Source organism: Pipra filicauda, unplaced genomic scaffold, assembly GCF_003945595.2.
Source record: "Pipra filicauda isolate LSUMZ 115617 unplaced genomic scaffold, ASM394559v2 scaffold85_size2586006_pilon, whole genome shotgun sequence".
In the NCBI taxonomy this organism is placed as follows: domain Eukaryota; kingdom Metazoa; phylum Chordata; class Aves; order Passeriformes; family Pipridae; genus Pipra; species Pipra filicauda.
Window position 1 is genome coordinate 860,934 of NW_024105042.1, and position 23,480 is coordinate 884,413.

General features: G+C 37.3%; 1 protein-coding gene across 9 annotated transcripts in view; it reads left to right on the forward strand.

The window, feature by feature from the left end:
* Nucleotides 1-22,795, forward strand: part of CFAP43 (cilia and flagella associated protein 43) — a 42,760-nt gene extending 19,965 nt beyond the window's left edge. For 4 of the 9 annotated variants that reach the window (XM_039390676.1, XM_027738683.2, XM_039390677.1 and 1 more), the window contains 23 exons: nucleotides 229-359; nucleotides 1,063-1,228; nucleotides 1,802-1,900; nucleotides 3,457-3,534; nucleotides 4,815-4,940; nucleotides 5,416-5,520; nucleotides 6,175-6,291; nucleotides 7,002-7,211; nucleotides 8,911-9,117; nucleotides 10,246-10,335; nucleotides 10,811-10,888; nucleotides 11,696-11,821; nucleotides 12,373-12,492; nucleotides 12,574-12,681; nucleotides 14,154-14,240; nucleotides 14,559-14,647; nucleotides 15,029-15,233; nucleotides 16,019-16,131; nucleotides 16,668-16,824; nucleotides 17,654-17,818; nucleotides 19,803-19,883; nucleotides 20,945-21,098; nucleotides 21,753-22,795. In XM_039390676.1, coding sequence (XP_039246610.1) covers nucleotides 229-359; nucleotides 1,063-1,228; nucleotides 1,802-1,900; nucleotides 3,457-3,534; nucleotides 4,815-4,940; nucleotides 5,416-5,520; nucleotides 6,175-6,291; nucleotides 7,002-7,211; nucleotides 8,911-9,117; nucleotides 10,246-10,335; nucleotides 10,811-10,888; nucleotides 11,696-11,821; nucleotides 12,373-12,492; nucleotides 12,574-12,681; nucleotides 14,154-14,240; nucleotides 14,559-14,647; nucleotides 15,029-15,233; nucleotides 16,019-16,131; nucleotides 16,668-16,824; nucleotides 17,654-17,818; nucleotides 19,803-19,883; nucleotides 20,945-21,098; nucleotides 21,753-21,910 — 2,970 coding nt within the window. In that variant the 3' untranslated portion in view covers nucleotides 21,911-22,795. Of the gene's footprint in view, nucleotides 1-228; nucleotides 360-1,062; nucleotides 1,229-1,801; nucleotides 1,901-3,456; nucleotides 3,535-4,814; nucleotides 4,941-5,415; nucleotides 5,521-6,174; nucleotides 6,292-7,001; nucleotides 7,212-8,910; nucleotides 9,118-10,245; nucleotides 10,336-10,810; nucleotides 10,889-11,695; nucleotides 11,822-12,372; nucleotides 12,493-12,573; nucleotides 12,682-14,153; nucleotides 14,267-14,558; nucleotides 14,648-15,028; nucleotides 15,234-16,018; nucleotides 16,132-16,667; nucleotides 16,825-17,653; nucleotides 17,819-19,802; nucleotides 19,884-20,944; nucleotides 21,099-21,752 lie in introns of those variants that run through there. The other 5 variants (XM_027738686.2, XM_027738687.2, XM_027738688.2 and 2 more) reach the window with 5 other exon arrangements.
* Nucleotides 22,796-23,480: the final 685 nt, after the last annotated feature.

Consider the following 23,480-nt stretch of genomic DNA (forward strand, 5'->3'; position numbering starts at 1 on the left):
TCATCTCCAGCAAAATCAATATATACAAACTAGCCACATCTGTAATCAAAGCCTTTAAACTTATAAATCCTAGTATTTTATGTACTTTGTATTGCCATTTTGGACTGACTTTTATCTAAAAATAAAGAAACATTAAAATATTTTTAAAAATTAAATATTAAAAGTAATTTACAGACATATCCCACTATAAAAACCGATTTGCTGATACTGCTCATATGACTTTTCTAGGATATACTTGCTCGAAAGCCTTGTCACTCATATCAAGGAGGGGGAATCAGATCCGTGATATTTTCACTGGATGGCAATTTCATCCTCGTTAATGATGAAAATGATGGTGCTCTGGTGTGTCTGAAATGGAAGTATGTATAAAGAGGCAGATCAATGTTGACGGTGTCAATTCCTGTATCCTGACAGACAAATTTCTGCATCCATTTGTGTTCCAGACTTCCTTTTTCTTATCTCCAAGGAGAAGAACTGGATAGAAATAAAATCACTTCTCTCATCTTTAGAGGTGGTCTGGTCTTCCTAGCTCAGGAAAAGCCTTGCACTTTGGGTATGGTTGCAGCACAAGATGTAGGAGTATCTTCTGAGAAGTTTCACCCACAATGAAATTTATCACTCTCAAACCATCTGGAAGGGGCTCTTCAGGGATAAAAGGAATACAGTCTCCTGAGATACTATTCTAACTCAGCCATAAGGAGATATCACAGCTTTAAAGGGAATTCAACTGTGGCTATAGAGAGCTCTTAGCAGACATCAGGAATAAGAGACACTTGAACCACAGTTTTTCTGTGGTGTAACAAATGTTCAGGTAGATGCATAGATTAAAGATGACTCCATCAGAGCAATATTTCAAATCTGGGTAATCCACCTTTCAGAATTTTTACTTCTGTGGAGACTTCACTTAATTGTGCAATTCTAGAACTCAAACAATAATGAATCATATGTAAAAATATTAAGTAGGCATTTTTAAACAACTTAGTAATTGTATTATAAGGAATATTTAAAATTTCAGCCTCCATAATACCCAAAGAATACATCAGTTCCCTTTTTGTTCTCTAGGAAGATAAAGAAAACTGAAGTTGAGGAAGCTGCTTTTTACTGGCAATCTCTTCTTGATATACTGAACAAGTCTACTTCAAATGAAAATGCTGTTTTAAAATCTATGGCAGAATGGCAGTTTGACCCAGGATCCACATCAAAATCACCTCCAGAAGAGAAATTTAAGGTGTTCTCTTTATTTTTATGGGGGAAAAGTGTTTGATAGTTATCATAAAATTGCACATAATAAAAATCATCCTCAAAACAAACACTGATCCTTTTGTTAAAGTGGAATAATACCCCTGAGGATAGGCTGTATATGCTTAATTAGTAATTTGTGGAAGAGTACTATCAAAGAAATGAAATAATTTTGTGAAGATGACATTCACATCTTTAATTTCACTTGGTTTCCTCAGCCACAGAAAACTGTGAGAGTCAGTTTCTCCTCATGTGAAATTACTGTTGTTCCCAGTGTGATGTTACTGTGACATCATGTGTTACTAGCTGTATATTTTTCTATTGAAATAAATAAAATTATTACAGAGATTAGTACAGTCAGCCTATTTGAGTCAAAAGACTTTGCATAATGGCAAGGGTTTGCAGGATCAAATATGGAGACTGCTTAGGGAAAAAATGTAACATTGTAGTTTGGTGCTGGTGGTGGTGGTGTTTCTAATGTGAGTCCATTTTTTATTTCATTTCTGCCTCTCTCTCATTCTCCCTAAGTACCTGAGCTAGATGCTTCTATCCTTAATTTCAGGAGGCACCACTGAAATCTTCCAGTGTAGATGTGACGGAAGAAGATGGAAACGTCACAAATACTAGTGACATGACATGGATAGGTCAGAAAATACAGAAGGTACTTTCACAGAACAAGTATTAATCAAAGCCAGAGTTTTCAAGAGTCATTAGCAATTTGGGGTGCTAAATTATATGCTGTAAAAAGAATCTTGTTTCTAAAGCTTTTATCAGATTTGGACCTTTCTTTAAGGCATTGTGATCTAGACTTTTAGAAATCTTAGGTTAAGGTTATAAACACATCAGAGAAGGTGCCCAGCACAGTAGGAGCTCTAAAGACCAAAAGACCACTTCTACAGATGGAATAAATTTAAAAAAAAAAAAAGGCCAAAAAAAAGGCAAAAAAAAAAGCCTGAGAAATTGGCCATTTTTAGAAACTTATAAAGACTTTTTTATTCTAAATGTCAAAAAGCAGCACAGATTATTACCAGAAACCAAGCAGTTGCTCTCTTCTTCCCAAGGGCCAGAATAACAAATACTACAGCACCAATAAATCAATACTCAGCAATAGGCCATTAACTGAAAAACCCCTGAGGTTTATTTCAGATTACAGTTGAGGTGAATATGTTATATAACCAAAGTTTTTATAAGTAAGAGTGCGAAGATCAGTCTACAGAGAGGGGATTTAGCACTTTGTGAGCTTAGAAAATGTGATGTTAATGTTTGTATAGATTAAATTTTTTCCCAGAAATATGGATTTGTAGATTCTAGGAAGTTCTTTCTGATATGAGCCGGTTTGTCCAACTTTTGTGGTTCAATGATAGGACAAAGAAAATATCTTTGCTTTCTGGTTGATCTCAGGAGCGACTTTCCAGATTACGACACAGCCTCACAAGTGGCACCAGTCAATCTAAGACATTACTGCCAGTGAAAGTGAAGACTTCTCCATTGCTCTCTCAGACATGTTTTCCTGTTTCTACTTCGATGCTGACATTCATATTCAGATTTTTTGCCACATGTATGTGACTGTGAATACACAAGTACCACATGACTTTTAGTATCAGCTAGGGACAGGTGATGAGAGGCAAAGGGTGACAGTGTGTCCTATGTTGTTTTAGACTGCTCATTAATGATCCAAGAGACTTGCATCTAACTTTTAGAGGATGCAGTCCATTCAATGTCAGAATTATACACAAATTCCAGAGGTGTAGACTAATTCCAAAATTTTCCCTAAGAGATGAATTGTTAAGACTGTAGGGGCAAAGAAAATATCACAGCTTCCAGAATGAGTAAAAGATGTCGGTTTACTTGTGCCTTTAAATATTCCACTGAAAATGCTTAGGACAATGAAAAATATAAGGATTAAAAAATCTGGCAGTGGGCTTTATGCAGTTCAATGTGTCTGTAATCATTACGCTTGTAATTATTTCTTTCTTTAATATTTTCTTTCTTTTATGCTCTATTGCTGTACGGTTTACAATGTGACCTGGTTGTACAATCTTTTTTTCTCCTGTGGCAATCCTAAGAATCGTCCTATTGACTTAGGATTATGTCTGTTTCAGTTATTAATACCTTTGGAGTTTTACTTTCTGTACAAATAATGTTCCTTTAGATTATTTCAATATTTTTTTCTCTTGTATCTTTTCGTCTTTCAATAACACATTTCTTATATGTCAGGTCATTAGAGAAGAGACTCAGAGGTTTGCTAACCAGAAGCAAGAGCTGCAAATGGGAATTAAAAAGCTGCGTCAAACTGTGAGTTTCTTACAAGGGTAATGGCTCAGCTTCCCAGTTTTGTTTACAAGGGTACTTTCCTTTATGGCTGCTAGCTCCAGTTCTCAGTTACATTTTTGTCATAACCCCTGAGCAGACAGGTAATAGAGAGGTGTGCTTCTTCAGGAACTATAGGCTGAAACTGCCTGTCTGGTTCTCAGTTTCCTTTGCTCCAAACGAATATTTTGTGCCACCCTTATACCTTGAGCAACCTGTCCCCTCAGCAGGCAGGCTTCTGCCTGCCTAACAACCTGATAGAAAATCCTGTCCTCTCCTCTTTCTTCTGTTTCTTTCCTTAAAAACTTCAATCTGCAAGAGGATAAGGCAGAGGGTCACCTAAAGCAGTCTGCTGAGGACCATGTCCAGATGGATTTTGATTATCTCCAGAAATGGAGATTCCATGACCTCTCTGGATAACCCATTCAAGTACTCAGTCACCTTCACAGTAAAAAAATGTCTCCCGATATTTGTGCAGAATCTCTTGTGTTTCCATTTGTACCCATTGCCTCTGGTCCCATCACTGGGCACCACTGAAAAGAGCCTGTCTCCGCTCTCTTAGCACCTGCCTCCCTTTTGGTATTTATATACATTGATTAGATTCTCCCCAAGCCATTTCTTTTTTTTAGGCTGAACAGTCCCAGTTCTCTCAGCCTTTTCTCATATGAGATGTGTTCCAGTCCCATCTCCCACTGGACTCTCTCCAGCGTGTCCATGCCTCTCACCTCTCTCATCCTGCTAGCAACACTCAGTACAGCCCAGGATACTGTGAGACTTCTTTGCCACAAGGGCACGTTGCTGGCTCCTGGTCACCTTGGTCCACCAGGACCCCCAGCTACTTTTCTTCAAAGTTGTTTTCCAGTTGCCCAGCACCCAGCATGTCCTGGTGCATGGCACTGCTCCTACCCAGGTGCAGGATTTTGTGTTACCCTTTGTTGAACTGCACGAGATAAATAAAGTGATAACACCTTAATAAAGTTCTCAAATCAAAGAACAAAGCAATGTGTACTACAGGTTCTTAGAGAGTATACAGAAGTTCACATATAACATTCAAATCAACTTTAAGAAAGATTAAATATACTGGCGTAGTGCTGTCTGTCACTAGGTATAGGCAGCACATTCTACTAATTACCATGAAGCAGTTAAAAGTGCAAGTAATTAAAATAATTTTCTCTGATAACAAGTTTTGTAGTGTTAAAAATAGCATTTCTTCTATTCACATTCAAATTACTTTTTACTCCTTATGCTTATTTTTTAAAAAACAGATTCAGCAAATGATGTATGAAAATGAGCAGGTGCCAGACATTGAGAAACTGGAGCACCAGGAGTTCAACCTGGATATGGAAGAACAGGAAAGACTGCAAGCAGAGGCTGAACAAGAAGTGGCCAGGGTATGATAGAATGGGGGAACATTTTAAAACCATCAGTGGAAAGGAGAAAAATGATTGAAGAGCAGAGGATTGTCTTAAAGTTGCTGTTCACTGCTGAGAAGCAGGAAAACCAAAAAGTATTTAAAGTCACTTTTTGAAGCAGGTGAAAGTGCTGATGCAGACATTGCAAACTGGAATATGATCTATGCCAACAACTATAAATCTGACACTGTGGCCTTGGGCACGTTGCTTAAGTTCTAGAATGCATTTTTTCACATATAAAATTATGCCTTTCAGTATTATGCAATATAGTTTTTGGAGAAGATAGCTGTGATTGTCTAGGATGATTAAATATGATTAAAAATTAAATATGATTAAAAAAAATGATTAAAAATTCATTTAATCTGTTAGTTTTCTTTCAATAATTCCACACAAATTGTCCATATCTTGTTATTTCGAACCACATCTTGTTATTTTCTTTTCTGTATCTTGAAAGGCAAGGAAGGAGATTGAGATGGAGAATTTATCCAACTGCTATTTGCAGGATTTCATCAAGTACGAGTGCTGGGATGCTTTGTGTGTAAAAGGACGTGCAGTTAAGGTAACCTCTGCTTTCTAAGTAATTTTCTGCAGTATTTATTCCTTAAGGTACAGAGACAAAGTAACATATTTCTGATTTGCTTATGGTATGGGAAAAACTTTACTTTTCTTGGGGCTTGTGCAGATCTTTCATTCTGCTCATTTTCTCTGAGCCTGGTGGATTTTACCTTCCAAGCTGTAAAAGAATGCTGATAAGCAAATAAGCAACTCTCTAATTTCTTGATCTCAGACAATGTATTTACTATTTACAGTATTGCTAAAAGGAGAGGTAAATCCTATTTTTCTGTGTGCAGTCAGTATGACTTCTGCTACACAGAACATAAAGGCAAAATTTAACCTGATTTTTCCTATTTTAAACAGAGGGAGATGAGTCAAAATGATGATACTGGATTATCTCGAAGGTGGGGAAAGACCAAGTCATTTTACAAAAAATCTAGTTTTGATTTAATTCTGTGAATAAAGAGGCCATATCCATAGATAATTTGAAAAAAAATCTATTTATACTACGTTGTCTGTATTAATTAATCCTCAGTTTTATTCCTGATTTTAAGAAGTCTTAGAAACTGTTTAGCATTCAGGTATTGAACAAATAAACTAATAGAGGCATTCTGAAGAACTTTTTACTTTGGGTTTTTTGGTTTTTCAATTTGAACAGTGCTTCCATATGGATTGTGAAGTGAAGAATTATCCCCTGGAGGAACGCAGTAAAGAAGAACTGGAAACTTTGGAGAAAGTTCTCCGGTTAAAGGATACCGAGACAGCTAATCTTAAGGTACAACCTGTTTGAAGTACTGCATAAAAGCATTTCAGATCAGGATGTTCTGAGATGGCATCTTAACAGTTCTTTATCTAGTTACATTCCTAAGGTCCATTCTCTTGCTGTAGAAATTGTCAAGAAATTTTAAAAATATAAATAAAGATGAAACATTGTGGGTTTACACAGAAAAAAATGTATTAGTGTTAAATAACCATAGAATAGCTGAGTTTAGAAAAGGCCTTTGGAAGTTATCTTGTCCAGCACTCCCAGAGCAATTTACTCAGGGCCATGTCCAGTCAGGTTTGGAATATCTCCAAGGATGAAAGATTCCAAAACCTCTAGGGGCTACCTCTTCCCGTGTTTGACAACTCTCACAGTAAAAGGGTTCCCATGTTGTTTGACAATCCTTTCAGGAAAAAGAATCCCCCAAGCCTTTTCCTTCTTGATGCCAAACTATTCCAGTTCTCTCAGGCTGTCCTCGCATGTTAGATATTTCAAATCCTTAATTGCATCAGTGGCCTATTACTTGACTTGCCTCAGTATGCCCATGTGTTGTACTGGAGAATGTACAAATGGTCCCAATATTCCAAATATGATCATTTCAACTTGTATTATTTTGATCACTGAATTTAATGGAAGAATATAGTAGCCTTTAGAATTTTTTCATACGTTTGTACATGATTCAGTGAAACATGTGACACAGTGATCATGTTTGTGAAATGCAGGTTCAGAAGGAAGATCTTGAGACTGAGTCTGAGACTGTATTATCTGAGGAAGAAGGAAAGAAGGAAGCAAAAGCTGTGGCTGATGATGGTGAATCTTTCTGCCTGATTGGAAGTCTGAGCTCTCAGTATGGTGGAGACACATCTATCCTATATCACCAATGTGATTTGCACACCAAGGAGCAGAGAGTCAATCAGATAGTATTGTTGAAGGTGACATCTGAAATTTCTCTTACTGCAGCAACACTGTCATATCTGTTTGTTTTCACAGCAGTCACAGCCACTGTTAGGTTTTGGGCATGGTTAGATTTGTTCACTAAACAATGGAGAGTTGCACAGGTCACTGAGTAATTCAGACAAAAGCCGACAAATGCACATAGTGCAGTAGAGTACCATGTGGATTTGCCACCTCGGGGGTGGAAGAACAACATTTTTGTGAGATTGGTTACCCAGTTTGAGGGTATCTGTGTTTGCCCACTGGTGCTTCAGTTTGAGTTTTCAGAGCCAAAGATAGCTTGCACATCTCAGCATGACCTCTTTCCCTGTTATTTGCTGCTGAATGAAAGATCAGCTGGATCCGCACACTATCTCCTTACCCTACAGTCTCACCAACCTTTTATTTGGAGTCCTTAATGTTTCTGTTATTTATTATTCATTAGTATCAGACTCTCTTACTTTTCTTACCCTGACCAGTTTATTAAGTCATAAACACGCTACGGAACAGGCTTCTTAGGAAGATGACCTGCAAGTGGTTAAATTAGTATAAGGCATTGCCTTCTCAGAGCTCTCTACGGCTGTAAATGGTAGCTGAGCAAAATGGTTAACCATTGTTATACATTAAATCTAATTGATACACTAGGGTTTAAAGTAGATGGTAAAGAAACACAAGGAACACTTTTCACTTGGATATAACAAGATCTTTTTACTGTATGGCTTTAAAGACTCATATTGTATAAAAGGTGTAGATAAATCTTCAGTGCTCTTGGCCAATGCAGTGACCTTCCTAAGGGCTAGATGGTTGTCTAGACATTAAATACAGCCTTTTTCCTCCCAGCAACATGGTACCTTATCTGCCATCCTGCCTGACCACATCCTAACTTAATATTACATTATAAATCAATGAAATAATCATCAGACACAAATATTTATTGTAATACAAATTACAAACAGATAAGCATCTTAAAATATGAAGTTTAATGACAGAACTGAAATCATTCTCATGATGCATTTTAGTAAATTGACACAGTAAGAGAGGCACATTGTTTTCTCTCTTAATGTTCTAATTTTCTTTGCTGAGATCAGTTATTTATACTAAAAGAAGAATTTATCCAATAAGAATATGTACTTTTTAAAATCATTATAAGGTCTCAGGTGTTAAAAAAAAACAGTTTCCAGTGTTTGTTTGTTTAATGGGCACATTTCACTTACATATGTCAGAGAAATTACATGGAAGCATATTGAAACTGCAGGTTGCATCAGGAAAGTATGTCCTTTACTCTGACTCCCTGCACCTGGAATTTACAATCTCTAGATTTACAGGTCCCAGGTTTTTTTCACTGAACCTCCTTCTTCTTCCAGCTGAAGAGGGCAAAAACCGCAAATAAAGGGCAGCCTATTTTTTTATCTAGCTTTGGCAGCAGTATGTTTCTTTCAGAATCTTTGTCAAATGGCAAATACATAGAAGTAAATGAATAAAAATTTCCAGGGGAAAAAAAAAAGATAATTTGTCCAACTCCGTTTACCAAAGTTTGAGCTCTGCCTTTATGATTTTCACAAAAAGGCTTTACCAGTTTATCTCCCTGTCACATGTACAAATACACACATTTATGCTTCTGTTGGCTTGTGGACTAGTACATAAACATGGATGGATGTGACCTGTGCCATACTGCTGCTTCCTTTTTTGGTGTTTCAGGACATCATTTACAAAGTGAAAACTGCTTTTAATAAGGAATTTGACATAGTTGCACAACAAAAGGAGCAGGAGATAGCACGAGTGAAAGAAAGAAACCTGAGGATCCGAGAAATCTTGGAACAACTTGACCTCCAAGTGGAAGTGTGGGAGCCAGCTCTTACAGATGATGAGATGCCAGAGCGAGCACTTACTGTTCAAGATTCAGAGGTGTCTGAAAAACACATCCTTCTATTTCACCCACTCAATTAGAGTTCTCTAATTCTTCTCATTTCCTGACATTGTGTCAGTACTGAAAACCCTTAAAACAGATGTGTCTGTGTACTTAAGATCGTCTTTTTGGCTCATTTCCTTCCCTTTTCTTTTTAGGGCGAAAACTCTTAGTAAGTCAATCTGAAATGAATTAAATGTATACAAACTTAATTTACTGCTGTTAAAAGTTTATAAATGGCCATAAATTAGGTAGAAAATATCCCTGTTCCTGAGATTCAAACCAGGCTTTCAGGAATTGCTTCCATAGATAAGGGTTTCTCTGTTTTCTCTGAGCAGCATTTTGAAACTAAGTATCTAAGTACTAAAGCATACTTTATGCTGTACTTATACATCCAATTGATAATTTATAAAGAAATACTGTATTTCTAATACAATACATTCCAGTGATCTTATCTGCTCTTTTGGTCAGTCTTTTCCAACTTCTCTGTGCTCTCTCACCAGTCCATGTTATTCCACTGTCAAAAAGGCATGCATAAAAAACATAAACAAAAAGGATGGTATCGTTTGTATTTTTAGGATATTTAAATATAGGTTTTGGATCTGTTCAAAAGGAGAATTTTCATCTTGAGAAATATTATCATAGAGCAGAGATACAAAAAGAATTAAGAATTAGTGTTACACCATTGTCATGGTTTAACCCCAGCCAGCAACTAAGCACCACACAGCTGCTTACTCACTTCCTAACCCACCAGGGTGGGGGAGAAAATTGAAAGGGTAAAAGTGAGAAAACTCATAGGTTGGGATTATAATAGTTTAATAATTTAAATAAAATATAATAATAACAATAATAATCAAAATTGGAATAATAAATGTAATGAAATCATAATAATAAATGTAATTAAAAGAGAAAGACAGAAAACCCAGGAAAAACAACTGATGCAGATGAAAAACAATTGCTCACCACCAATACCCTGATGCCAGGGATGTGCTGTACCAGCTACTTGGAAGTAAATTAACTCTATCCCAGCCAAAACCAGGACCACCATATTTCCAAAGATTCTTAGTCCACATGTGATCAAATTTGAAGAAAAGTACCCTGATACAAACCTCATTTTCTTCCTTCAGATTAAAGCTGAGAAATACTTGACTCAAGAGGAGAAAGAAAGAGCAGAAATGCTGGCTAAGCTCGAAATGGAAAAACGCCTTGCAGCTACGGTAATTAAAGTAGTGTCCTTTTACTGAATAGGCCTTTGTCTCTGGTTAGGATTATTTAATTAATGTCACACTGGAATATTCCAGTAATGTAGCATGGGAAAATAAATTTGAAATGGCAGGTAATGATGATGTGTGCCTTTTCCCTCTTGTTATTATTTACAATCAGAACTACATAGACCAGCTGAGGGAAGAAGAGACAGAGTGTTAGGCTCACTGTGAGACTTTTGGCATATTTCACACACATCACCAAAGAGCATTATTGCATTATTAGTTGATAAGGTGGTATTAGGTCATAGGTTGGACTCAATGATCTCAGAGGACTTTTCCAACCTAGTTGATCCTGTGACTCTGTGATCTCCTAGTGACACGCTGAATAATCATAGCGGGGATCTAGAGGTGAACACTGCGATCGTCTCCATAACTTCCCCCACACTTCCTTTTGTACTTGAAAATATTTCTTTGTGGTCATTGCCAGGATGATGACAGACTGCGTGCTCTTGATGACATGATGGGTGGAGTGCTGGAAGTCAGAAAGGAAGACATCCTGAAAATGGTGAGATGTGTTTCTGTCACGTGGTTTGGGAGCTTGTGGGTTCTTATGGTAATGTGAAATTCAACAAGCGAATATTTCCAACCTAAGTGACAGAAGAAAGCTGGAGAATTGTAGAATTGCATTATGATTAGATAGACTCCATAAGAGACTGTACATTGGATTCAAAGGAGACCACAAGATTCTACTGCCTGTATATGATTTACCCATCAACACCTGTCGCTATCACAGTGGAATACTGTAGGAACATAATCTACTATTAGCATTACAACAACTATATGCCTAGGGGAAGGGTCTATTATCCATGTCTTTGGTCTTACAGAAAAACACTGTGTTCCATTGAACTCAGCAAATATAGATAGTACAGTAGTAGAGGAAGAAAAGAATGGGAGGAAGTGTCGCAGAAAAAGGTGAGGGCAGATCCAAGCACTACCCCTGGAACAGCTCTGTTTTGGAAAATTAGGACTCCACTTAGAAGTTAGCATGGAGTTAGATTTGGGGTTCTGAAACAGAAAATATGATATATCCTGTATGGACAGTAGTATATTTGAGTACAAAATACTTGTACTTTACAAAATTCAGTAGTGAATACCTGTAAGCAAATAAGTGAGAATAGCACAATATATATACAGCAAAACTACTGGTGCAAGTAACAGATCGAAGCAATAGAACGTATATGTTATTTTGACTTAAGGCTTATACCTTTCTAAGAAATACCTTTCATTAAATTTGATGCATTCTATAGTTCACTAGTGTGCTGACATAGACTTAATATTGCTTTTTAAGTCTATTTTTCTTTAATACTTCCAGAATATTCCTCCACCTCCATTTATATCCAAGCCTGAAGATCTTTGGAGTGATGAAGAAAAGAAAATATTTGGAGAATATGAGAAAAAAGTCAAGGAACTAAATGAAGAAAAAGAAGAGTATAAAAAAGTAAATTAAAATGAGGAAAGGAGTGGTTTTGTTCACAGTGCTCATGAGCAAAGCTTCTGATCTTTCTCAGGAGCAAGTTCTAAAAATGAATACTAATATATAGGATAAACAAAGAAGAAATGAAGATCAAAGATCATGTGGCATATTAAATAAATCCTATCTTAGACGATAGAATAAGTCGATCTCCACTTATACCAATTCATATGTGCCAAAATTTGGGGTATCTGGAAAAGGTAACTTTCCTTCACAAATGGAATACTTATATTCCTAAAATGTGTTTTTCAGGTTCCATTCCCAGAGTTGCTGATGCCATACACAAATAATACAATTATACGTATTCTTCACAGTGGTATTTGAACTACATAACTTGGTAGCCTGGCACTCTCTTTCTAAGCAAATAATTTCTGGAGCCTTTTGGCTGAAGTATACAGTTCCATATTGTGCATTCTCCAGCATCTCATATATATATATGTAGATATAAATATAGATATGTTAGAGATTTTTTGTTCCTTCAGATGTAATATTGCTGTTCTTGTCCTTTCCTTCCCCAGACACTGGAAAATGAATGGAAGAAACTTGAAGCTTCCATCCAGGAAACAACACAAAATTTTGATGAGACTGTCTGCAAACTCTCTGAAAGGAAAGTGAAATCAGAGATGGTCATCTACCAGGTATTGCAAAAAATAATAATTTTTCATCTCTGCCTCTGTGCAGCAGGAATGTTAAACATTTCTGTTACAATAATTTCACAGGAAGAGCTCAAAATAGTCAATCTCACTTGTGCTTTACTGTTGGATGAAGAGTTGGACACTAGAGAAGCTGGACTTCATAATTGCCTTATAAAAAAGAAGAAAGAAAAAGTAAGTTACCGTTTAGAATGCTGTTCTTAGGAGAAGTATAATATTGGCAGTACAGTTGCTTGTGAAGTCTGCTGTTTCCAAATCAAAATCTTGCCGTAAAGGACTTTCTGACAATTTACAGGGTCACTGATTTTTTTACAACTTGTACAGGTGACATACATTATAAGTACATCTGTTTTTTTCAATAAATACTTGACTTGGTTCATCTGGAGTTCCTTGGTAAAATTCCATACATTCAGAAGGACATATTGCTATTTGCTTGCTATGTAGAATGTTTTTTAGTGTCCAGTATCAAGCTGGAAGTACCAATTATGGTGTATTTATGATAGGAAGACGCACAAAACGATATGTAATGCCATCACATTTTTCACTGAGGTGTCCAGTGCCTGCCAAGGCCGTGCTGAGTTGTGTTTGCCAGTGTGTCTGCATAGACAGAGGTGGCGTGTGAGTATCTGACCATGGAAGCAGAACATACCATGGAGTACAAAGTGTTTATAGTTTTATCAACCAGTTTAATCTCCTGAAGAGTTTACCCATCCCTTCAAAATCATAGAGAAGTCAACAAAAGACTGGAGAGCACAAGTAGTAGGTCTGAGTTTCAATACAAGTGCTTACTATGGTAGGCTGCAGGTTGGTTCTGCCTCTTGGGACAATAATATCCCATTTGCCTACTTTGTCTTCATGGAGCTGTTGATGAGTCCACAGATAATACACTAATACCTCCCCATGTCAGATCTCCTACTCAACCTGCACAGAGCACTGTGCATGGAGCTGCAGGCAGCCTTTTTTTCTGTGAGCTACAGGAAGGGATTCCAAAGCAGGCATTTAGCCCCTACCAGCGAATAGGCTGACCTAGTTTTAAAATTATCCAAGCAAAGTCTATACAGCTTACATTTTTCAAAATACATTTTTTTTTAAATTTACTAAATGGTTCCATTGATATATCTTTTGTTCCCTGCAAACTGTCAAATACAACAAAATGGTCTCCCCAGCAGAGTATTAGCATTTAACAGCCTCAATAAAACAGATGACCTTAGTCCTGACACAGAGCAGAATTGTGCCATGACAATGGGGAGATAGCATTCTAAAATGAAGAACTCTCCACTGAGCAACACTGGAGATTTTTTGACTGGTCTTACCTGGGTTGACATGAAAGGAAATCTCTATGGCAAGATATGCAAAAAAAAATGTCATCATATGTCTTTACATTCAGTGTTTAAAAAGACTTGGAAGTATTTCTAACACAAATTTCTTACATTCTTAAGCAGTGGTCTAGTTTAATTTCACACCTGATCATCTTTTAGCAGTGTCTATAAGTGACCCCTGAAGAAGGTATTATATTGTTGGTAAAAATAGCTCACAAGATTTTCTCTAGAAATAAGAAAGTGTCAGCTTCATCACTGTATAGGAATAGCCATTCAGTGCTTCTGCTGGCTGAATTTCATTCCTGAAATCTTTTGGTTCTGCTATAGGTCAAGAAGGCAAAAACAGTCCTGACTGCAAAAAGTAAAGTTGATGCTTACACAGGCACCTATAAAGATGCAGTAGGTGAAGAGAAGGTGAGACTCTCGAGAAAGATAAGGAGGTACAGAAGTTCAAAGTTAATGTTGTGTCTCGATAATGAGAAGAACATACTTCTCTGTAAGCAGGAGTTCTGATCAACTTGCTGATTATTAAAGTTAATAATGCTGAAATAAAGCAGTGGAGGACAGTGTGTGCACAGAATAATGTATGGAATAGTCCAGATTCCCATGATGCTTGGGAGTGCTTGGAAGATCACCATATTCTGTATTTCTAAGATATGGGCAGGTTGATGCTTTTTTTAAAAAATAATACTGTGGTAACAAGAAAGCTTTCTTCCCCCTGCCCCACCCCAGAATCTGGAACGTCGTTTCAGAAAGCAGTTTGCTGACACACCTGACGATGTCCTTGATGAACTTTACCGACTTTACACGCATCGACCGAAGTAAGATCCCCTCTGATTCCATTGCTTAAACGCTAATATCTCTTGTGAGCCAAGAATGAGAATGCTATTTATTTCAATAGTCTAAATTATTTTTCCTGCTTTTTACTGGATAGTTAACAGTGGTTGATTTCCCATCACACTAACGATTGCTATTTTGAGTATTTACATTTCCGTATTCACGCCACAAAATCTATTTTAAATGCAATCTAAATAATCATCAGATCTCAAGACCATATATTCTTATTTTGTGTAAGACATAGTGTTACCTATTTGCTTTTTGCAAGAGATTGAGAGTATGAAACATTCTTTGTTGTTTGTGACCTTCGTTTATGCAAGAGAAAATAAAAAGTAAATCCTGTCTGTGCTCTGTGTGTGCACTAGGAGCCCAAGGACAGAAATGCTCCTTGACACACCTAATCCATATGGGAACTGTTCAGGCTCTGAGGATTACAAAGATGCACTTACCCTTTTAATGAAAGCCATGGATGAACTGGATAGTCCTGAGCACATGCCTGAAGGCTTAGAGCAGTCTATATGGAAAAATTTTTGTCTAGCTAGACGAAAGAAAATGGAGAGTGAGGAGCTGGTATGTAAAATTCTTTATTTTGCCAGTATACTTCTTGATAGTTTTGATTCTTAAACTTTAGTGGAGTTTTCATGTACGGTCAAGCTAGTGATGAAATAACAATGCAGAATATATTAACTCCATTTGACTTTGAAAGTTTCTTCTGGCCATATTCAATTCAGAATAACAGGGAAACCTGTAGTATAGTTCTAGCTGTAGTTGTTCTTCAGAGGAAAAATTAGGATATTAATATGGACATATTTGATCAGAATAATTGTGACCCTGATTTTGTTTCATTACAAATAAAAAGATAATTTTCCTTTTCTCTATTCGTACCAAAAAAATGATAAGGTATTTGATTCCCATCATCTGTTGGAGTCATTCTCTCCCATTAGCATTCTACATTTACACCAATGCATTCTCATGTTTTTCTAAAATATAAAGAGCAATTCTTAATGAAGGGTGTTTCTGGAAATTTCTAGCAATCTGTTTGTTCAGTATAAAAACATGAAGGTGTAAATCTGAATTACCCAGAGAAAGAGATATGTGAAATTTTACCAAAAGAGAAGGAAATATGATTTCCCTTCATGGGAATAAACTATGCATATAAAAACAACTAATTTTCTGAGCAGAGTGTAAGGATTGTAACCTCTGTGTCTCATTCTGGGATTCTCAAAGTACCAGGCTGCATATTTATATATACATATATTTTCTAAAGAACTTGTCTTCTCTGTTCTTGAAGAAGCTTGTCCTGATGTACTGACAAAGCTGAAAAAGTTCAGACTGTCACAATGTTGCTTGCTTAGGTGAAAAGGAAGGCCCTTAAACTGGCAGGGATGCAAGCCTTTTTCCAGAGAAGAATGGATGAAAATGAGAAGATGAAGTCACAAATAGAGAACATTTTCAATGAACTCACTTGGTAATTTTGCATCTTTTCTTAAGTTCAGCTACACTTTAGTGCTCCACCAACACAGAACCAAAAGTTACAAACAGAATTACACATCTGTGTTCTTAACACTCTTTTATGGGGGTTTCATTGCTGCTTGGACCTGCAATATTCCATTTTTCATGTACATACCATAATTTTCACATTCATTATCATTCAAGAACAACCCCCAGAATAAATTATACAAGAAAAGTGGTGCTGGCTGGAAGTCTCTTCTGTTTTCTTTTCAATTGGTGTTAAGGTTTTTTTTCAGTAACAACACTTTCTCTCAGAACATCTGCTGGAGTATGGTAAACTGAATCCAGTGGTTGAAAACTTAATGTGTGTATATATATATATATATATATATACCAGAATTTGCATATTTGTAGTTACTTTGGGAGCAATCAGAAGACAAGCTGTCAAGGACTAACCCCTATATGAACACACCACTTACCAGTAATTAATATAAATAGTTATATAATCCTGTTGAAATCACTAAACACTGTTTTTGTTTTCCGCCATTTTAGGTTGCAGGAGAAGAAGATGAAACTTCAGCAGAATTTGACTGTCCAGTTTGTGTTAAAACAAGGACAGGTGGAATTGGAAAATACTGAGATCCCAGACTACTCTGATGCTATTCTCATTAAAAAGAGTGTTGTTGAAGAACTGAATTGCTCTATCTCGGTAATTATCTGAAGGAAATTTAAACTTTTTAAACCAATGCATTGTCCTTCAGGGGCTCTGCTTTTTTTCCAGTTTGATGTCTACTTTCATTTCATTACAACACACCAGCAGGCTCAATTGTAATCTAGAAGCTATTAAGAATTCTCTAATGTCTCTTATCATGATGTAAAGATTGCAATACAAACTGCTTTCTTGATGTTTGATCGATACACTTCAAATCAATGAAATGGCAACAGTTTCTGGACACACCATCACACATATATTGTAAATAGAAACTTCTAATATCCTAGATACCAGTCCGAAAATTCCCTCAAGGCAAACTTATAGTCATGTTAAGAAGCATTTGAACAGTAGCTTACATTAAGATTTAAAAAATTAATACAGTTTTTTTATGTAAGGTGAAATTGCTGATGATATTTAAAACAGTCTTTTTTAGACATTATTTTTTTAGACATTCCAGCTGTACAAAAATTGCCTTTTGCTGCTTCTGCACAAAGCCTTCAGTAACAACAGCAAAATACCTATATTTTGTAGACCTAAAATGCCTTCCCATTCTTATATAAGGTAGAAAGATGGAGATAGAAAGATGGAGAGAGAGGTTAGTTGTCATTTTCTTCATTTACTTCTATGATCCAAGGCTGTGACACAGGGCATAAAAGGGAACAGATTTCCATGAAAGATAACCATCTGGAGCAAAGTCTGGAAAGAGACTGCAGTATAGCCTGTTTAACTGACTAAAATTATAACTTTGGAAGCTTGCCCATCTTGTTGCAAACAATTATTCCATAATCTGTAAAATGTGTTAATTAAGATTGATCTACTTTTTCAGACTCAAGGAGAAAAAAAAATTGCTGCTATAATAGAATTCAAAGACTTCTCTAGAGGGATACGTCGGCTGGAATGGGAGCACAAGAAAATGAGAATGCAGATAGAAGATCTGAAAGAGAAGGCTCGGGACATTGTAATACTACCTATTTCAAAAGACTGCCAGCTAGTGAGTTGCTTTCTCTAATTTATATTTTGACTGCAGAAAATTATGCTGCCTGTACTGGTAAGAAAGATCATTTGTATCTCGTAAGTCTCTTACTACAACAAAGAAATGTGATGCCTAATAGGTCAACAATTCCGCTTTCAAAGGGAAGCTTTACTCATTAAATTGATCAGTGATGAAATTCTTTGGGATGTTGAGGTGTAAATTAAGGCAAAATTAGCCTTAACTCTTAGTGTTTCAAAATTGGCAAGAGTAAGGATTTAGGATTTTGCAGCCACAAGGCACAGATATTTTAAAATCGATCAGCATCCTTTTTAAATGAAAGGTCTGAGGTGCCCCCATCTGGTATCGCACAGAAATACCGTAACTTTTGCTCAGTAAACAGATTGAGCGTTCCTACAGGAGCCTCACTGAGTCCCACCCACTCACTGCCATTCGCTGGCCCAGCAGCAGAATGATAGGGAATTGTTTGCCATCCCTGGCAGGCAGGAGGGAGCAGCCGGCCGGCAAGGCAGCACCCACACAACTTTGAGCACGCCCAGCTGGCAGGCCGGGAAACATGGATAAAGACTGTGGGAGCGAGCCAAGGATACTACTGGGAGAAGAAGGGAGGAAGAAGCAAGGTTGTAGGGAAAGCCTGAGGGTATCACAGTATGGGATGTAGAGGACTGCAGGGAAATCTGAGGGTCTTGAGGTGACGAGGTGAGGGGCATAAAGGTTTGAAGTAAGGGATGTTGGAGGATGGGAAGGCTGGAGATATTGCAGTGGGGAGAGCTATAAAACACGGAGAAAAGGAAGTGTTGGACAGCAGGTAAGGAGACTGTAGTAATTCAGTCAAAAGATTAAAAGAAAATCCAAACCACATGTTTTGCTCAGTCTTCATTTGTTTTGCTGCTCTCCACAATGCTGGTTCTGAATACAACCAAGGGACTTGCACAACTAGCACAACAGAACAGCTTTCCAAAGAGGTGATGTGACAACACACTGAAAAGTTCTTGTGGCAAATTTATCACCAGTGTTGCTGTTAGCTCATTTAAACTGATGAGCAGAACTGTCACCCTTCAGAGAGAGTTAAACTGTCCATAGCAAAGGCATTTTCTAGTTTAATCAAAATTTGAATGCTCTGAGAGGCTTGACTTTACTTCAGTTTTGAGTAGAAATATAGTGTTATTGGGAAAGACAAGGCAACAGAGACCCCAACAATAGGAACAGAAAGAAAGATGGCTAAGATAAATGTGTGTGGGCAAGGACCTGAGAACATCTGGAGTGAGGGCTGTTAATGAAGGAGTGAGTGAAAGAAGTTTAATACTATAGGCAAAGGAGCCCGCTGGGTCTTTCCTGCTTCCCCTCCCCTAACAAGAATAGTCCACAAAATTCTACCTGTCAACTTTGGTGGGACAATACTCAGGAAGGATGAATCTACAAATACAGAAACCTGTCTACTGCCCATTACAGGTCCATAAAACATTATGGGGTTTACCATTTGTCATTTGATAAAGAGGTATTTTAGTAGCAGCGTGCTCAAGGAAAAAAAACCAATAAATTCTCTGAAATATCAATTACTATGCAGATAGAACAATAAAAGAAGTAAGAATTACTAGGAAGCTGAGAGACAGAAAATAATTCTTTTCCTCTCTAGCCTAAAGACACACTGTATAGCACTTTGGCCTCCAGCTGTGTAAGCTTAGATTGCATTATAAGCAAAAGTATAGCTTGGGGTTTTTGACAATCTCAACAAATTTGTTTGGTCTTTGTTTCCATTAACACAGGACAGATAACATTCTTTTTAACAGCTGCACAGTCTAGTATTCACAGAGTGTCCAAGAATATCTTTATGATGTCCATTTATGATCACTAGTAAGCTTTTCCACTGCAGAATTCTAGGTTTTTTGCATTTCACATAGTATGACTGCCTTTATAGAAGTGTGGAATTGTTAAGAATGAACTGGCATAATAAGATCATTTCTTTCTGGTTTTATTTCTTCAGTTCCTAACTGTGCAGAACTATGGCAGCCACATCGCCCAGCACATTGCAGGGATGGAGGAGACTCTTCGTTTCATGGATAAGGTAAATCTTAAGGGAACCACCACATTTGAGAGACACATCCTTAGTTTAAATGCAACTCCTTGCCTTCATTAGCAAGAGGTGTTTGTAAGGAATAAGAATGAAGTGCAATTGATATAGGCGTGCTAACTCAAGGACTGTTGGAGTACAGCCACAACAGCAGACACAGATGAATATATATATAGTCATGTGTTTGTCCATCTGGCTTTCAATAGTTTCTTCAACTTGAGCTGTGCTGGCTACAGCAGCAGTTCTCTAAAGTCTTTGGAAGCAGTCATCATACCTGAATTGCTGCAGAGATCAACCCTATGGAGAGACATCTACTTGCTCTGCTACTGGAGTTAAATGCTTTCCTGTCCTGAACATCTGAATGCAGATCTGCTAATCATTTCTTACACAGCACTGCTTATAAAAGTCACTCTTCCATTTCTAATGAAGCATTCTTTCAGTCCTTACTGCTAAATGTTTCTCTCCAGGAGCACCAGCCTATTCATAATATCCCTACCCCCCTGTATTCAAAATAACACACACAACAATCTGATTTGCTGGCTCCCTCATCTGTTTCATCCCTCAAATTATGATTATCCTTGTTTTTAAGAGTTTCCACTAAATTTTCTCCAAGTTGCACTAGCTGACAGCAGCCTCCTCTTCCTCTTCAAGCTTTAGTCTTTATCTTGTCCCTTTACAGCCCATCCATCAGCTTCAGCACAACCCTTTCTTCAGCAGCTCCCAGCAGCCAAGAGCGTGTCCTTAACTCACTGATTCCATTGACTTCCTTTCCTCTCTTTTCCTTTCAAGTTTTATCTTTAATATCTCTCTCCCTGACCCATACCTCTTGGTTCCTTGGCTGGTCCTTATATTAGATCTCCATAAACATACTGAGATACAGCATGTGAAAGACGCTATACAAAGTCAAGCTTAGAATGTGCTACCAGTCAAATCAAAATACATGAAAATTTATTGAGCTACAATGCAGTGCTTAAAATTGTAAGTTTCCATCACGTTTGTCTGAACAGCTTTTTTATCACCTCATATATTTGCTTTATTGATTTCAAAATGGACAGTTGCACGAGAAGAATGTGAAGAACCATCAGAAAAAAATTAGAGAGCTGAAGAAGAGCATCCGTTTAAAAGAGGAAGCGAACTACGAGCTGAGCCTGCAGCTGAAGGAAATGCTTGTCTCTGTTTCAGAAAGGAGGCATATCTTTGAGGCAGCTGGTGAGTCCAGTAAAGCACTTAAAGTCACAAGCAAAGAAAAACATTCAGAAAATAACTCCAAGGCTATGCAGTCCTGTTCCCCACCATCAGCTAAAGGACAAGGAGTGCCTGTGTATTCCTGTATGAGTGCAATTAGCAGAGTCCTTCCTACCAAAACCTAACACTGCTCACTGAAGAGCGTACCTGGAGATCGTGCCTCTTGTAACCAAAGCTAGTTGACTAAATTCCTGAAACTATTCAAGTAAAAATATTATAGTCATTAGTAACTTCATTATACAACATGCTTTCATTCTTTCACAGAGCTGTTCGACACACTTCTTTCTACCCTTCCAAGGGAACAGAGGAAGTAGTGTGGAGCTGAGAATGGTATTCGCTATTAGAAAAACTGTAGAGATCCTTCCACTAGAGGAAAAGTTACAGATTTTCAAAACAGTGGGTACTTGCTAGAAACTAAAGCAAGCATGCTCAGTGCCTTTTTGAAATATTTTCCTTTATTCAGTACTATAAAGGCTTTTAAGCTCAACTGGGAGCCTTCTTTAAAATGCTTGCCTATTTTATACAGAATTTGGAATAACATCAGGACAGGAACAATATAAATATAGACTACACATCCCCTATGAGCACAGGCTAATCCTTATATTTTGTTTTATGCAGACACACGGGATATTTCTGAAAAGATTACAAAGCAGCGTTACCAAGAAATTTTGAAGCAGAAAAACCTACGGGATCTTATAAAGGAACAGAAAGAAGAGTTTGCAAGTCTTCAATCAGAACTTGAAATACTGAGAACAAGAACACCCCCTCATATATAAAAAACAGAGTCCAGGCAGATCTATAATACCACTGTCTTGTCTAAGTAAAAGAGCTTTGACAGCTAATTTCTCTCCCTGAACTTTTCTTTCCACAAAAGATTTCTTCTGTAATGTCCTTAAAAATAACTGCACTTTGAAAGATGCATGTTTGTCTGGTTTGCGTATTTTACACCTGGTCTTATCCCCATTATACTTCAGTTGATGAGATTTATTTCTGCTGGTTTTATTATATAAACCATATAGCTCATTATAGAAAACAAAGGGTACAAGAAATTGTAGATTGAGAAGAACAGGTGTATTTGTATGTCCACTGTCTGCAATATGCAATTGTAGAACATTTTAAAGTACTGCAAGCAATCTCTGAATTTGCATCTGCTAAAATTCATGTCTGTGGCTTTGGCTTAATATATTTACACCTGTGATGGCACAGGTGTAGGTTGCTGAGAAGATGTAGATGCGCTTCATCAGGACCATGTGTGCTACTTGGCCCAGTCCCAAAAGCTGCTGTGCCTTCACAGCATAATTACCCACAGCCAGCAGTAGCTGTGGCTGCTGCCACTGGCAGAATCACAGGAAAACCAGGTTTGGAAGCATCTGGCCTCCTGAAATAGTTTCTGGCATCTCCCACCCCTTTGCACTGATGCAGTCTATTCTCCTGCCAGATCCCTCAAAGACACCTAAGAAAAATAAAGAACCTGTGATAAAATTAACTACTGTTAGAGCCTGATCTACTTACTCATTCTCACTGCCTTTTATTTCCCTGTTTCCCATGGTGTGAAATAATTCTTCTCCTTTCATAAATTCACATATCTAAGCTCATTCCATTTTGAGAGCAGCAACAGTTTTGATATCTTAATAAAATTCTACACTTGTAAGAAAAAACTACTTCTGTTGTGATCCTGTACAGCACCTCCTTTTTTGTTTTACCATCTCTAACTGGGATCTGTAAGGATGCTAATTACATCTTGCTTCTTGCAAGACTTTTTCTTCCTGCTGAAACTTCCCTAGAAGCAGCAGAGTTCTGAATCTGCCAAGGATCTCAGGGAAGATAACTGGCCCCTGCACCAGGCACCATCATCTTTCTTCACAAACCTAAAGAAGCAGAAGAAATAGTGCTTCAATACTCAAAATGTGATTGGCAATAAAGGTTGTTCTGCATTAACTCTCTGTGGACAGCAACAGTCAGTATTCTTAAGAGCAAGTTCTAGGTACAGATTTAAGTCTAATGAGCCATATCAATGTTAAAAGGGTCTGTATGATCTTTGATTTTATTTCCCTTCAGATGTCTAAGGAATTATTTCCTTATTAAGGAAACAGGATATGCCACTTGTAAACAAAACAGTTAAGGTATAATCAATAAAGAATGTGATCACATAGAAAACAAGATTCATAGCAGGGAGAGTTGTAGAGTAGTTAAGATTTATGTATTGTTACACTTGACAAGCAGTGATTTTAAGGAATATAAAAGCAGGCAGAAGTCACCATGCTCTGTGCTCAGGCCATGATGAGAAAATAAGCAATTTCAACTTAAGATAAAAAGGCTTTTGAAAAATACATTTATTGGAGAATA